This window comes from Molothrus aeneus, chromosome 19 (assembly GCF_037042795.1).
Source record: "Molothrus aeneus isolate 106 chromosome 19, BPBGC_Maene_1.0, whole genome shotgun sequence".
NCBI lineage: Eukaryota > Metazoa > Chordata > Aves > Passeriformes > Icteridae > Molothrus > Molothrus aeneus.
Genome location: NC_089664.1, coordinates 9,886,659 through 9,899,547, shown reverse-complemented (window position 1 = coordinate 9,899,547; position 12,889 = coordinate 9,886,659). Strand labels below are relative to the sequence as shown.

At 51.7% G+C, this 12,889-nt stretch overlaps 1 protein-coding gene across 1 annotated transcript; it reads left to right on the top strand.

Moving 5' to 3' along the window:
- The first annotated feature begins 30 nt into the window (after nt 1–30).
- Nucleotides 31–2,558, top strand: NDUFA8 (NADH:ubiquinone oxidoreductase subunit A8). Its single transcript, XM_066563061.1, has 4 exons — nt 31–143; nt 233–396; nt 1,694–1,859; nt 2,318–2,558. Exons 1-4 carry the CDS (start codon nt 93–95, stop codon nt 2,453–2,455), a joined length of 519 nt encoding a protein of 172 aa, XP_066419158.1. The 5' UTR covers nt 31–92; the 3' UTR covers nt 2,456–2,558.
- Nucleotides 2,559–12,889: the final 10,331 nt, after the last annotated feature.

Genomic DNA, 12,889 nt, shown 5'->3' with positions numbered 1-12,889 from the left:
ACGGCCCGCCCCCGGCCCTGCCCTGGCCCCGCCTCCGCGGCCGCGCGTGCGCGGTGCGGTGCGGGTGCTGAGGGCGCTCAAGGAGAGCCGCCATGCCCGGGGTGCTGCGGGTGCCCCCGCTCGAGGAGCTCGATGTGCAGGAGGTGAGTGCGTGAGGGCCGGCGGGACCTTCCCCGCTCTGCCCTGCCCTGCCTTCCCCGCCCGCCCTCACGGCAGCTGTGCCCCGCCGCAGGTGGCGGTGAGCTCGGCCGTGCTGAAGGCCGCGGCGCACCACTACGGCTCGCAGTGCGACCGGCCCAACAAGGAGTTCATGCTGTGCCGCTGGGAGGAGAAGGACCCGCGCAAGTGCCTGAGGGAGGGCCGGCAGGTGAACCAGTGCGCCATCGACTTCTTCAGGTGAGCGGCCCCCGGCCGGGAGGCGCCGCCGCAGCCCCACGGGCCTGGAGGTGACGGAGCTGCGGGGCCGTGCCCGGCAGTGTCATTCGAGCGCTGGCGGTCACTCGTTCCAGCGGAGCGCCCCTGCTGTGGGGACAGGCTGGGAGAGCTCTTCGGCCTGGGGAAGAGAAGGCTCCGGGGTGACCTCAGTGCAACTTTCAGTACGAGCAGGGGCTACAAGGGAGATGGAGAGGGACTTGTGACAGTGTCACAGAACAAGGGGGGATGGCTTCACACTGACAGAGGGCAGGTTTAGATCAGGTGTTAGGAAGGAATCTTGCCCTGTGAGGGTGGTGAGGCCCTGGTACATGTTGCGCAGAGAAGCTGTGGCTGCCCCATCCCTGGAAGTGTCCAAGGCCAGGTTGGATGGGGCTTGGAGCAGCCTGGCACAGTGGAAGGTGTCCCCTGCCCACGGCAGATAGTGGAATGAGATGAACTTTAAGGTTCTTGCCAACCCAAACTATTTTGTAATTCCATTATTCTAATTAAAAATGCTGCTGCCATCACTGCCTTCAAAACTTTTCTACCTTCTTCTTAAACTTCTGGGAATAGAGGCCATGTGTTTTGTCTTGCTTATTTCTACATGGTTTAATCCTGTTACTTGAAGATCTTGTGCCTTTGTTCCAGAGCAAGTGGCCTGGGTTTTTATTGGGAACTCAGGGCAGTGGTGTGAGGCTGCTGCACCTTGCAGCTGTGTGATGAACTCCAGGAAACCAACCTGAGCATTGCATTGTCTGTCCTCCCTGTCCCACACGTGAAGCACTGAGAAAGCTTGAGCAGGTGCAGCACCTGCCTCTCCTGACCAAACATGTAACTCCAAGGCACGTGCCAGTACTGTTTGTAAAGGACGTAATTTAATTACCTCCACCTCCAGTGCAGCAGCTGAAACCTCTGCTCTAAGCACGGCTTTTTGAGCTTTAGACACAAAATTATTTGGAAGCATTCGAGCGCCATGTAATGTAACTAAATTATTTGGCAAAACAAAGATGTCCCCTTGTGGTGTTCACCACATCCCATGGAGGAGCTGTGAACATCCACCCACAAAAATCTCCTCCATATACCAGTGAAGTCATTGCTGTCATTAATTGTAGCTGCAGCGATGGAAATTTCACAGGTACCTGTACCAGATACTGACTTGAGCGAAGCTTTAGCTGTTCCTGAGAGCTGAAAGCTGCAGAACCCACTTGACCCCGAGCTGAGGTTGGGATGAGAGGAGCCCGAGTGGGGGTGCTGAGGGGTCTGTGTGTGGTGTCCCCAGGAGCATCCGGACGCACTGCGCCGAGCCCTTCACGGCCTACTGGACGTGCGTCGACTACAGCAGCCAGCAGGAGCTGCGCCGCTGCCGCAAGCAGCAGGCAGCCTTCGACTCCTGCGTGCTGGACAAGCTGGGCTGGGTCAGGCCCGACCTGGGAGACCTCTCCAAGGTAACTCCTTACCCCTCGGGGCGCACAGGCAGATCCTGCTCTCCTCCCTTTGTGAGTGTTTTGTCCAGAGCAGGTCTCCAGCATCTCTTGGCCCGATGGTGTTTTGTGAGCTCGGCGCTGGAATTTGTGGGATAGTAGAAGTCAAGACTGGCAGCATTTTTCATAGTTGCTTTTCCAGAAGATTTGTGCTTTTCTTAGTGAAATTCTTGCTTTTTGCTTTTCCTGTTAGAGGCTTTTCCTTTAGGAATGAAGCTCATGCTCACGTGGAGCTATTCTGTAGTTGTGATGAAACACCCCTCCCTTCCCTTTTCTTAGAAGTATTGAGGAGCTCTCATCAGCTGAACAATGTGTCCTTGCTATTGTTTGGTTCTTCTTGGTAGTTCTTCCTTGAAGTTCTGACTCAACCTGGCTATTAAATGCTGTGAGAAGCTGTATCACTTCTTTGCATTTCTTTCCAGGTTACGAAGGTGAAGACAGACCGTCCTCTGCCTGAGAATGCCTATCACTCTAGGCCCAGACCACAGCCAAACCCACCCATAGAAGGGGAACTGAAGCCCTCTCCCTTTGGCAGCAGGCTCTTTTTCTGGTCCTGGTGAAGTGGGCAGGCTGTGACTCAAGTGCAGAGATGTGGCACTTGCACATGTAAATTGTGTGGTGTGTGCTGGGTATTACTAATAATTAAAGAGCCCAAAACCATTACATGACTGAGCAGACTTCTTTAAACTCATAGCAACGAGAACAATGCATTTCCCTGTTTTGCTCAGAGCTCTCTGCAGTCACACAGCCCTGGGGACCCTCTGGGCACCAGTAACGTCAGCGGGTTATCATGACTACCAGGATTGTCTGGGATGTGTGCAAACGTAGTTCCAGTCTTTGACTGCTGGCCCATCAATCACAGACTGGCGTGAGACTTGATTTACGTACTGAGAACGTTGCCTCATGGATCAAGGAAACTCTGGGAACAAACAAGTCATTAATGTCTTCCCTTAGTCTTGCAACTGATAATTATGCATTCTTTCCAAGGGACTCCTGTAGAGGTTTAACCTAAAATCTGTCTTGGAGCAAGAGGTTAGTGGAATCTGGTATTTGCTAGGTATGGAGGCAATGCTTTTTCTGCCATGAAGATCTCTGTTGTGCTTCCCAGCTGCTCATACAACATTGGTTAGGGACTTCCACTTTTTGGACTGTTCTACTGGGGGAACACAAGCTACATTATCAGAAAAATCATATGACATTTTCAACACCTTTCAGGAAAAAATTTATCCTAAAGGATCTTGTGCCCCATTAAGCAGGGTAGGAAAGGAGATTCTGTTCTGTCTCAAGGCCCTGATTTAAAGGGTTTGGGGCAAATCCTTCCCAATTTTTCACTGTGGTGTTCTTTTTGATGGAGGAGTTAGTGAGCTTTTTAAAATTTGTCTTTTCTACAGTATCTGAAAGTCAAGTTTTTCACAGGAGTTGGATCTAGTCTTTCATCACCTCCATCTAATAGCAAGGTCAAAAAAAGCCAATGAATTTGTTTTTCCAAAGCAATATGCAGTTTAACTTGCTCTGGGTGAGATTGTCTCACTTGAACCATGGCAAAGTGGAACTATGCTCCTTGAGTAGCCTGCTGGTAGTAGGATCTGAAGATTTACCATCTCCTTGTTTGAGGTGGGATTAAACTGTAATGGTTCTATAGCTGCAGCATGTGTTTCTGATCCATGGAGCTGGAGGGAAAATTGTATAACATTTATCTAAAAACAGCTTGTGCACTGTGAGGCTTCTGGGTTCTTGCCACTTTCTGCTGGGGTGCATTGACTGAAACTCAAGGCAGGTGCTGTGTTCTTATTTTAATGCACATACCAGGCTGTCTTAGCTGTCCTTGCCTAAATCTGTGAGCTGGTGCTGCACCTATGCAGTTCCTCATTGGCCATCACTACCACCATCTCAGAGCAGCCTTGTTGAAGAGAACCTTTCTCTGCAGAGACTGAAATTGGGACAAGCTTGGGGTCTAATTGCATTCAGCTGAGTGAGTGCAGTGAGGTTTGGCTGAGGGGAGGATGAATTGTTCTGGGATGTTAACATGTATCACATCAGATCTTTGCTGACCACTCCCAACAGTTATCAGGAGTTTTTAGATCTTACCATGTTCTGATAATAACTTACTATTGTCAGCATATTGCACTGCTGAACATCTGCTTTGGAATTAACAGCCATGGGCATTCCAGTAGTCAGTCCCTAATCACAATTAAAGACTATTTTTTCCTATTAGATTGCTTCTGAAAAGAGGCATTCATAAGTAGGAGGGCAGGTTTTTTCAACAGCCTGATAAGAACCCCACCCTTAAGTTGGCCAGTACTGTAAGCAAAAAAAAAAAAGTGATTTTGATTTATGCTGAACCTCAAAGGTTTAAGATTATCTTCTGTTTCTTGACAGCTGAATCTACAGCCTCTTGGGTCAGAGCTGTGGGATCCACTAATGATACACTGATCATGGTTTAAAATGTCAGAATTAACTGTCTGCTGGCCTAGATTGCCTCTTCAGTTTCAAGAAGGAGTGGGCAGGTGAAAGTACAAAAGAGATCAGCAGAGGAGGACAATGAAATGATAAAGTCAAGTAGAATTCAGCTGTACCCTGAGCATTTCCTTCATTAACCTCTCTGAGATAATTGTTTCTTGTCTTTATCTCTTGGCTAAACCTCTGGAAAAGTGTTACCAGAAGCTTTTCATGGTGCTTTGGGCAGTGCCTGAAGGCAGCTATTTCTGCTCAAAATCCTGTGGCTTTTCTTAAACCTGGGTGCCCCTTTGGAGCTCTAATGGAAACTAGAACAAGTGGATGTCGAGATTCAGTAAAGACCATAAAAGTATTTTTGAGGAATGTGTCTTGACAATTTTTTGGCAGATGGAGAGCAGACACAGATTCAACACAGATATTTCCCTGGCCCTGTGAGAAGTGTTATTTGTTGTGCTGTGGGATCTCAGCTTTGCCAGAGTTTCTAATCACATGTTAAAATAACAGAATGTTAAGCCAGTGTTGTAGCTTGTTGCACTGTGGGTCAGATTCGGCAGAACCTGCTCCATTCTTTCAGACTGTGGGTGGGAAGAGTAAAATCTGAGCGTAATTTCAAATCTCAGCAAGGTGGAACTGTGCGTTTCTGGTGCAGCAGACTTGCATGGCAGTAGCACAACAGCACATTTCTGAGAATGTCTCCAACACATGTGGCAGTTGGAGATGCCCTGGTTTCAAATGGTTCTGCTCAATTCAGGACTGTACAATCCTTTTGGAGCTCTCTGTGTGCTCTTGTACTGAAGAGTTGAGACGCCAGAATCCATCTGGGCAGTAACAGATTTCAGACTCCCTCTTGTGGCTGCATTAAGCTGATTTTGGGCATCTCTGTGAAGATTCTGCCATTGTGAAAATCCAAAGGCTACTTAAATACAGAAACTTGATTAGATCTTTTATCTTTGCTATAAAATTTGCGTTGTCTCAATTTTTCCTACATATAAAAACTCTTGAGTATGAAGGGAGAAGAGGAGGAAAAATTATTTGAAAACTATTGCCTCAGTCAGATTTGGTGTGGTTTAAGGAAGCTAAGGTAGAGTTGAAGTAAATGGAGGTAGCTGGGAAGTCGCAGTGTACATTGTAATTCCTTCTCTGAATCCAGAAAGGAGATGACCCTGGTGCTGCAGAAAGCATGGTGGTTCTGCACCTGGAGCTGGTGTGAAATGAGTGGGACAGGCAAGGATGGGAGCAGGTTAATTGCAATATTTACCTTTGTATGAAAGCACATTATTTCTCTTTGTTAGGAACAGACATGGCCTCACCAAATGGTCTTACTAATGTTAATAACTCTGTTAATAATTTTCTGGTTTTTCGTATGAGCCCTCCTACCTGGGGACTTGATCTGAATCCAAGGCGCCTTCTGCGTGGCTGAGTGTGGTGCAAAGAGTGCTCTGGCAAAGGGAGGAGCTCTGAGAAAACACAGCACAGCAAACTAGAAGCAAGTAGTCTGTGGTGTGAATTTGGCTTTAAAGCAGTAAATCAGCACTGCAAGCAGAAGCAGATGCTGGAGGACAGGTGGCTCCCAGACCCCCAAGGCAGGTCAGCAACAGCTCACTCACTGGTGCAGGAGTTATTCCTGGGCTTGGTTTCTGCTTCAACAAATTTCTCCACTCCCACGTGCTGCCAGAGCCTTGGCAAGCCCCACACAGGCACGGTGCAGGTTCCTCTGGGCCTGGCAAGGGCAGGCAGTGAGGGAGGAGAGCCCCATGGCCCTGTGCCCAGGCTGTGCCTGCCTGTGAGAGCTGCTCCAGGCTGTCCCAGGCTGGGACACAAGCAGAAGCTGCTGGGACATGAAGAGTTTTGCTATACCTCATACATCCAGGAATAGGGGTTCAAAGAAGAGAGTGTTTAATGGGGTAAAAGCTCTTATTTTGTATCCCAAGCATATCCCCATTGCTGCTGCCTGAGAAATATCTTAGATCACATTTGTCTGTTGCTGATGCCTGAACAAAAGGATTCCAATCTGCAAGTTCCTGTGCTCTTGGCTGGGCTTGGCAAGTGCAGGTGGTTCAAGGGAGTGTTTGGTTCACACTGTGTTCTGCAGCGCAAAATGGCAAACAGCTTTTGCACTTTTGATAGGGTTTAAATTAATTTTTCCCTTCCCACCAGGGTAAATGAGGGCTGGGAAGAATGGCCGTGCCTGTTGCTTTGTTAAGCTCGGCTTTGGCTCCAATTCTGGCACCCAGAAAGGAAATAAAATACAGGGAAAGGGAGCTCTATAAAAGAGCTATGGGTCTGCTCCCGAGGTGATAGGTTAAACCACACAAAACCCTGAATCTGAGGCATTGCTCTAATATTTGTAAAATCAGCATGGCAGCTCTGTTAAGGGCTATGAGTCAGCCTGAGGGTGGTTCAGCTCTTTATAAGTAGTAGCACAGCCTTCTGCTTCCATGCAAACAGGAGTGAGGATTTTAATGGAGCCAGAATTACCCCTTTGGTTAGAGCACTGTCTGACCTCTGCTTTGTTCTCACTGCCTCCCGTGTGCAGCTGTGCTGCGACAGAACCTGACCCAGCTTCGGGAGAAAAGGGCTGGATGGAGCCCCTGAATGTGGGATCAGTACAGCCCTCCCTCAGCTTTGGGAGAAAAGGGCTGGATGGAGCCCCTGAATGTGGGATCAGTGCAGCCCTCCCTCGGCTTTGGGAGAAAAGGGCTGGATGGAGCCCCTGAATGTGGGATCAGTGCAGCCCTCCCTCGGCTTTGGGAGAAAAGGGCTGGATGGAGCCCCTGAATGTGGGATCAGTGCAGCCCTCCCTCCCTGCCGCCCTCCCTGCCCAGCCCGGGCTCTGTCTGGGCTCTGCCTCTCGGCTCCCTGCGCTGCCCCTCGGGCCCAGCGTGTGCCTGAGTGCTCAGGTGTGGCCGCCCGGGCTGTGGCTCTCGGGAAGCAGCAGCAGCAGCAGCGGGGCTGACCCGGCCGTGTGCGCACAGGGGAGGCTCTGCCCGGCCCCTGGCGCGGCCCCAGGCGCTCGTGGCCAGCCTGAGCTCCAGGCTAAACAGAGGAAGGTGAGGGTCAGCTGCCGAGAGCTCTGCCCAAGGCTCAAGAAGCACATTTTGGCAGAGGAAAGAAATACAATACAAGCAGGGAGGGAAACTCGACTTCCATCCAATCCCCTCCAAGAAGCTCTTGGCTCCCTACAGCTGCTGGAGTCTTTACTACCAGTTACTGGGCTCTTTATTTTTACAGGCTTTCATGTGTTTGTTTTCTGTCTCTTAGACCAGTGTTTCAGAGGGGACAGAGCAGGGCAGGAGCAGTGGGGACTGGAGGGTACAGCCCTGCACAGGGGGACAGGCAACCCAGCTTCCCTTTCCTGCCTGTCACTATCTCATTGTGTGGCCTTGGGGCACTGTCACTTCCCTCTCTGCCCTGGCTCCTCTGCGATGGGGTGGTTCCACCCAACACAGCTTTCTGCTTGTTTACTGTCTTTGTCCTTGTGAAGTGTCTTAGAGGAGTCTTGGGGGAAACTGCCTGGGCAGGGCAGGCACAGCCACGGCCCAGTGCTGTTCTCCTTGCCCAGAGCAGCAGGAGCCAGGTCACAGGGCGTAGGTGGGCAGAGAAGTGGCTGTCACCTGCCCTGAGCCTCTGCCCTCTGTGGCTCTGTGATCAGAGAGGCAGCTGGAGACCTCACTGCGGGGTGAGGAAGAGGAGAAATGTCTCTCTCAGCACTCTTGGAGGGGTATTTCCCAGTTCTGAATTGCTCCTGCCTGTCAGAGATGACAGTGGCAGCACCCTGCCTTCTCCTGGGAATGGCTGTGTGCAGGGAGCAGGGGAGGAGGTTACAGCAGAGACAGTCCCCAGAACATGGGTAGCATCCAGCCCTTGCACACCCCTCTCTGCTCTCCATCACTGCGTGCTCAGAGCCTTTGTTTCTGTAACCATGAGTGAAACCAGTTGTGGGAGGTTGTGCTCAGCCATGACATAATCTGAGTCTGGGACTCCACTGGAGGAATCCTTTTGAAGATTTACTAGTCTGGCTAATTACAATAAAACTATGAAGGTGCTGTGCTCTAAATCATCAGAAATTAATAACTGGAGGTCTCTGCTTTCTTGTGCTTTTTGCTAGGACACAAACCAGAGCAATTCTGGCTACATCAGCAGTGTTTTTCTTTCAGGAAGATTTGTCAGAGGCACATTAATGTGTTCACAGAGCCATTGTCCATCTTTGGTTTTGGTAGCAGATAATTTGATTAAAAAGATGTCACTTCCCTGCTCCTTTCTCTGCGTTGCCTTTCTGTGTTTGTTTCAGCTTGAGCAGCAACAAAGGCCTGCAGGATTTATCTGCTGTTTATTGACATTTTCCCTTTCTGAAGCGCATCCTTACGTTACCCCACAGAGTTCAGCTTGTGTCAACCACAGATGGGTGATTTGAGGAAAGGCAGCAGTAGCTGGAAATGCCCCTTCCATTCTCATTCCATCACAAAATACCCCCATTAGCAATGCACTTAAAAACTCTCAATTTGAATACCTACTTCCCTTTTAGCTGTTGTTGACCTTAAAATACGTATTTGCTATTTTCATCTGTATTTTACATTTTCATTTGTATCCTACTTTTGAGAGGGTGTGTAATTCCTTGTCATCTGCAGTAAGCCTGTGGTGTCTCATTCTCTGCTGGGACTGAGTCTGCTCCCTCTCGGTGTCCCTGCCAGGCTGTTCCTGCCTGGTCACTGCTATTTCCTCTCCTTTTTTGCCCTGGGGTTGTAGCTGGGCTCACACAGATTGGTGTCTCACCTGCAGCTTTCATATCCACGTTCGCAGGTGAAATCCTGTGTTAAACCAGGACGCTGGAGCTGTGGAGAACCTCAGGGACTTCAAGCCCCATTTGGTGTTTCTTTCTGCCACCACAGGCCACCTGCCCCATGGATCTGGGGGAAGAGAGGCTGAGCCCCACAAGCCCTGCTGGAGCTCTGTGTCCACCTGTCTGCAGTGTTTCCAGAGCACCTGGAGCAGCCCAAGCTCCTGGGTCCTGGCTCTGGGCCTCGCTGGGCTGTGGGTGGCTGGGCCCTGGTGGGCAGGCAAAGTGCTGTCGGAACAAAACTGAATTGAAGTGATTCTTTTCCTCTCCCCTTGGCCTGCGAGGAAATCTTTTTCCATTTACTATAAAACATGGTCCTTAATAGTGCTGAAGTGTTCTACATATTTTAAATAAACATGAGTGGATTTGAGCCCAGGAGGACATGAAAGAATGCAGCATTTGCGGGGTACCGGCCCGGCACACATGTCAGCAATTTGGCTGCCTTGTGTACTTTGGCTTTTAAAAAAGCATTTAAAAGTAAACAAATGAAGGAAAATCTGGCAGCTGGATTTCAAAGTAAATTGCTTTCAGCTGATATACCCTGTTTCCAGCTTGCTTGGGTAGTATCAAGCCATACACATCCAGCAAGAAGAGCGAGCGGCCAAGGAGAAGAGCGGGGGCGGGAGAGAGAACAAAAGCAGGGAAGTTCTGTGGATTTAATTCTTCCATTTCCTTCCTTTGCACCAAACCCTCCCTGCCTGTCAGTGCCCTCTCATCAGCAAGGCAGGTTCATGCTGTTCAGACAGCAAACTGTGCTCCATCTTCCCCTGGGCCCTGTTCTGCCAGGTTCTACCTCCCTTCCATCACATCTGGAGCAGGAATGGGATGGGAGTAGCATCCATAGGATGCTGCTCAGCTGTGGCCTGTAGTGCTGCTTGAGCTGCTCTATCAAAACTTCATCCCAGCCACTGCCCCACCAAGCTTGGGGTCAGCCCCATCCCACAGCCCAGACCAGCGGGATGAATCCATCCATGAGGGGTTTGGGAAGTGTGGGCTGGGATGCTGCTCCTTTGGGACTGCCAGGCTGGGGGGGCATCACCGCTCTGACAGTGGAGGGAAGCAGAGGTGGAAGTGACAGAGATAACAAGAGATAACAGAGTCATTAGAGGAGCAGGGCTGTGGGGAGGCCCCGCTCCTGCGGAAGGGCCTGGAGTGTCCCCGAAGGAGGAGACTCAGCAGATGCTGACAGATGACAGTGAGGTCCCGGGCTGGACAAAGGGGAGGTCGCTGAGGTCACACTTCAGCTCAGCTTTGGGCTCCTTCTGCTTTGACTTTCGTTTCCTCAAGTTTATAAAACTTTCCACGGGTTGGTTCAGTGGAAAGGGCAGAGGAAACTGGTGGGTCTGGAATCCCGGTGGTGCGGGGCCAGGGCAGGGCTGCTCCAAGCCCTCCGGCAGCCCCGTATGCACAGCACTCATTGCTGGGGCTGTGAGCTGGGCAAGCCAGCAAGTGTCCCCAGGGGCTCCCAGAGGTGACACAAGGAGGGTGCAATGCTGTGGGCAGGTGCCCTGGCTCAGCACCCCTGCAGAGCCCCACAGGCCCAAGCAGAGCACAGACACCTCGGGTGACTGTGGTGCAGGTGTGGTGGCCCCATGGACAGTGTGGGACCTGCTGTGCCTGCACAAGGAGCTGTGGCATTTGTCCAGTCCCTTGGGGACTGCAGCCATGCCACAGGCGATGCCAGGCTGGCAGGTGACGCCAGGGTCACAGGTGATGCCACGCTGGCAGTGTGCCCCTGGTGCTGCAGTTCCCCTGGAGCACCCAGGAGCCTGTATGATGCTCTGTGCAAGCAGTGATTATTTAGTGTGTGCCTCTCTAATGGTTTTTCTCCTCCCTGGAGCTCAGCACATGGGCTCCCTTTCCCAGTCTAGGACTAACTCCAGGCTCCTGGCAGTGCAGAGGTGCTGCCAGCTGGAACCTGCAGGGCAGAGCCCCGGGGTGGGCAGTGTGGGAGCTGGAGGCAGCCGGGGCTCAGCCTCTGTCCTTGGCCTGTGCTGCCAGCAGGGCTGACAGTGCCCGTGTTCCAGCATGGCTCCCATTATCCCTTGGCACCTCTGCTGGGAGCTGGCAGTGCCCACATGCACCTGCCAGCACCAATGAGCTCACCGGCATTTTCTTGTCCCTCATTAACATGATGGAAAGGCATTTTTTAGGTCCTCTCCCCACTGCCACCCCCTGGATGAGGATGGGCATGGGAATCCCCAGTGTGCCCATGACCCTCCCACCCCAGGTGCACAAACCCCCAGCCCACCTCCCACCAGGCCAAGGAGAAGGAGGCCCTTCCCAGCACCTCGTTTTTGGCTGATTCCATTAAGCTGGGAGGGAAAAGGGCCTTCCCCTGTGTGGAGCACGTGGAGCCTCCCTGCCTGCAGCTCTGGTGAGTGCTGTGGGTACTGGGTTTTGGTGGGATAGGTTGTGCTGTGGGTCAGGCTGTGTCACACAACAGTGTGGCTGTCACAAGTCCTGCCAGGAGCCCTTGCTGGGCATCTCAGGTGCTGTTGGGAAGTGCTTGTGCCTGTGCATGAGCTCTGTCCCGGGGATGTGCCAGGTTTCTGCAGCTGGAGTGGGAGGGTGAAACCTACTGGTGTCCAAGTGCTCATAACCCAGAATTTCCTGGTGAGCCGTCGTGTGCCCATCTCCTCCCCTGCGGGATGGGCAAAGGGCTTTAAGGCTCTGTGGAAGAGACAAGTTGCTCCTATAAACCAAGCAATGAGGGAAGGAGAACTGAGCCTGCTGCTGGTGTCCCTGGCTGTGGACAGCACTGCCAGACCCTGCCCTTCTGGGTCCCCAAGCTCTGGGGCACAGGGGCCCCGGTCCCACAGCCTCTCCCTGCCCATTCCTGGGTCTCTCCACAGGCCACGGGCTCGGCGTGCGAGGCCAGGCTCTGTATGCTGTTTCCTTATAATTTAAAAGCCTTCCTCACATTAATCTTTTTATTTTTATTTTGACAAATGTATGTTTCCAGGAAGTTGCTGAGGTCAAAGCAGCATCTGTTGCTCGTTATTTTGGGGGATGCAGAGGGTCTTTGTGAGGGTTTCCAAAGCAACAAGGAATTAAGTGGTTTGTAAAGTGGAGAGGAGGAATGAGGAGCAGGCTGGGGCTTCCCGAAAGGCGGCTGAAGATGCTGATGAAAATCAGATCAACTCGGCTCTATTTTCTTGGAAACTTGATCTATTTTTCTTGTACAACTGTCAGCCTGACTCCCGTATTCCAAGTGCTTGGCCACTGCCAGCTCCATGTTTCAGCACTGGGATTAGCGTGGCCCCGGTTAGACTCACTTTCCCCGGCTCGTGCCGGGTGCTGTGGGAAGAGAGTGGAGCTTTTGGGAGTGGCAGTGCGTGTCCCCTGGGGTGGCCCTGACTGGGGACACAGGGCAGAGACCCCTGGGATGGGCACCAGGCCACTGTCCCCTGCCCCAGGGCTGTCCCTCAACCCCCAAACTCACACCATGAATTGCCCAGTGCACCCCACAGGGGGCCTGTAGCCAAAAGTGCTTTTTCTTTCAAAACAAGCTGAGGAGAGTCTGGTGCCAAGGCGAGGGCTGCAAGGAGCCCAGGAGATTTATCGCTGAGGAAATACTTTCTCCAGCGAGGGCTGACGGCCGCAGCAGGAACAATGGGAGATTCGCAACGTGAACAAAGCTGATTTCGTTCTTCTTTTTATCAATGCTTTTTCCTTGCGGATCCTCCCTTCCTGGAAG

Coding starts and splice junctions, on each gene's coding strand:
- NDUFA8 (XM_066563061.1), top strand. CDS start 93: ATGCCCGGGGTGCTGCGGGTGCCCCCGCTCGAGGAGCTCGATGTGCAG. Junction 144..232: donor AGGAGCTCGATGTGCAGGAG/GTGAGTGCGTGA, acceptor GCCCCGCCGCAG/GTGGCGGTGAGCTCGGCCGT. Junction 397..1,693: donor TGCGCCATCGACTTCTTCAG/GTGAGCGGCCCC, acceptor TGGTGTCCCCAG/GAGCATCCGGACGCACTGCG.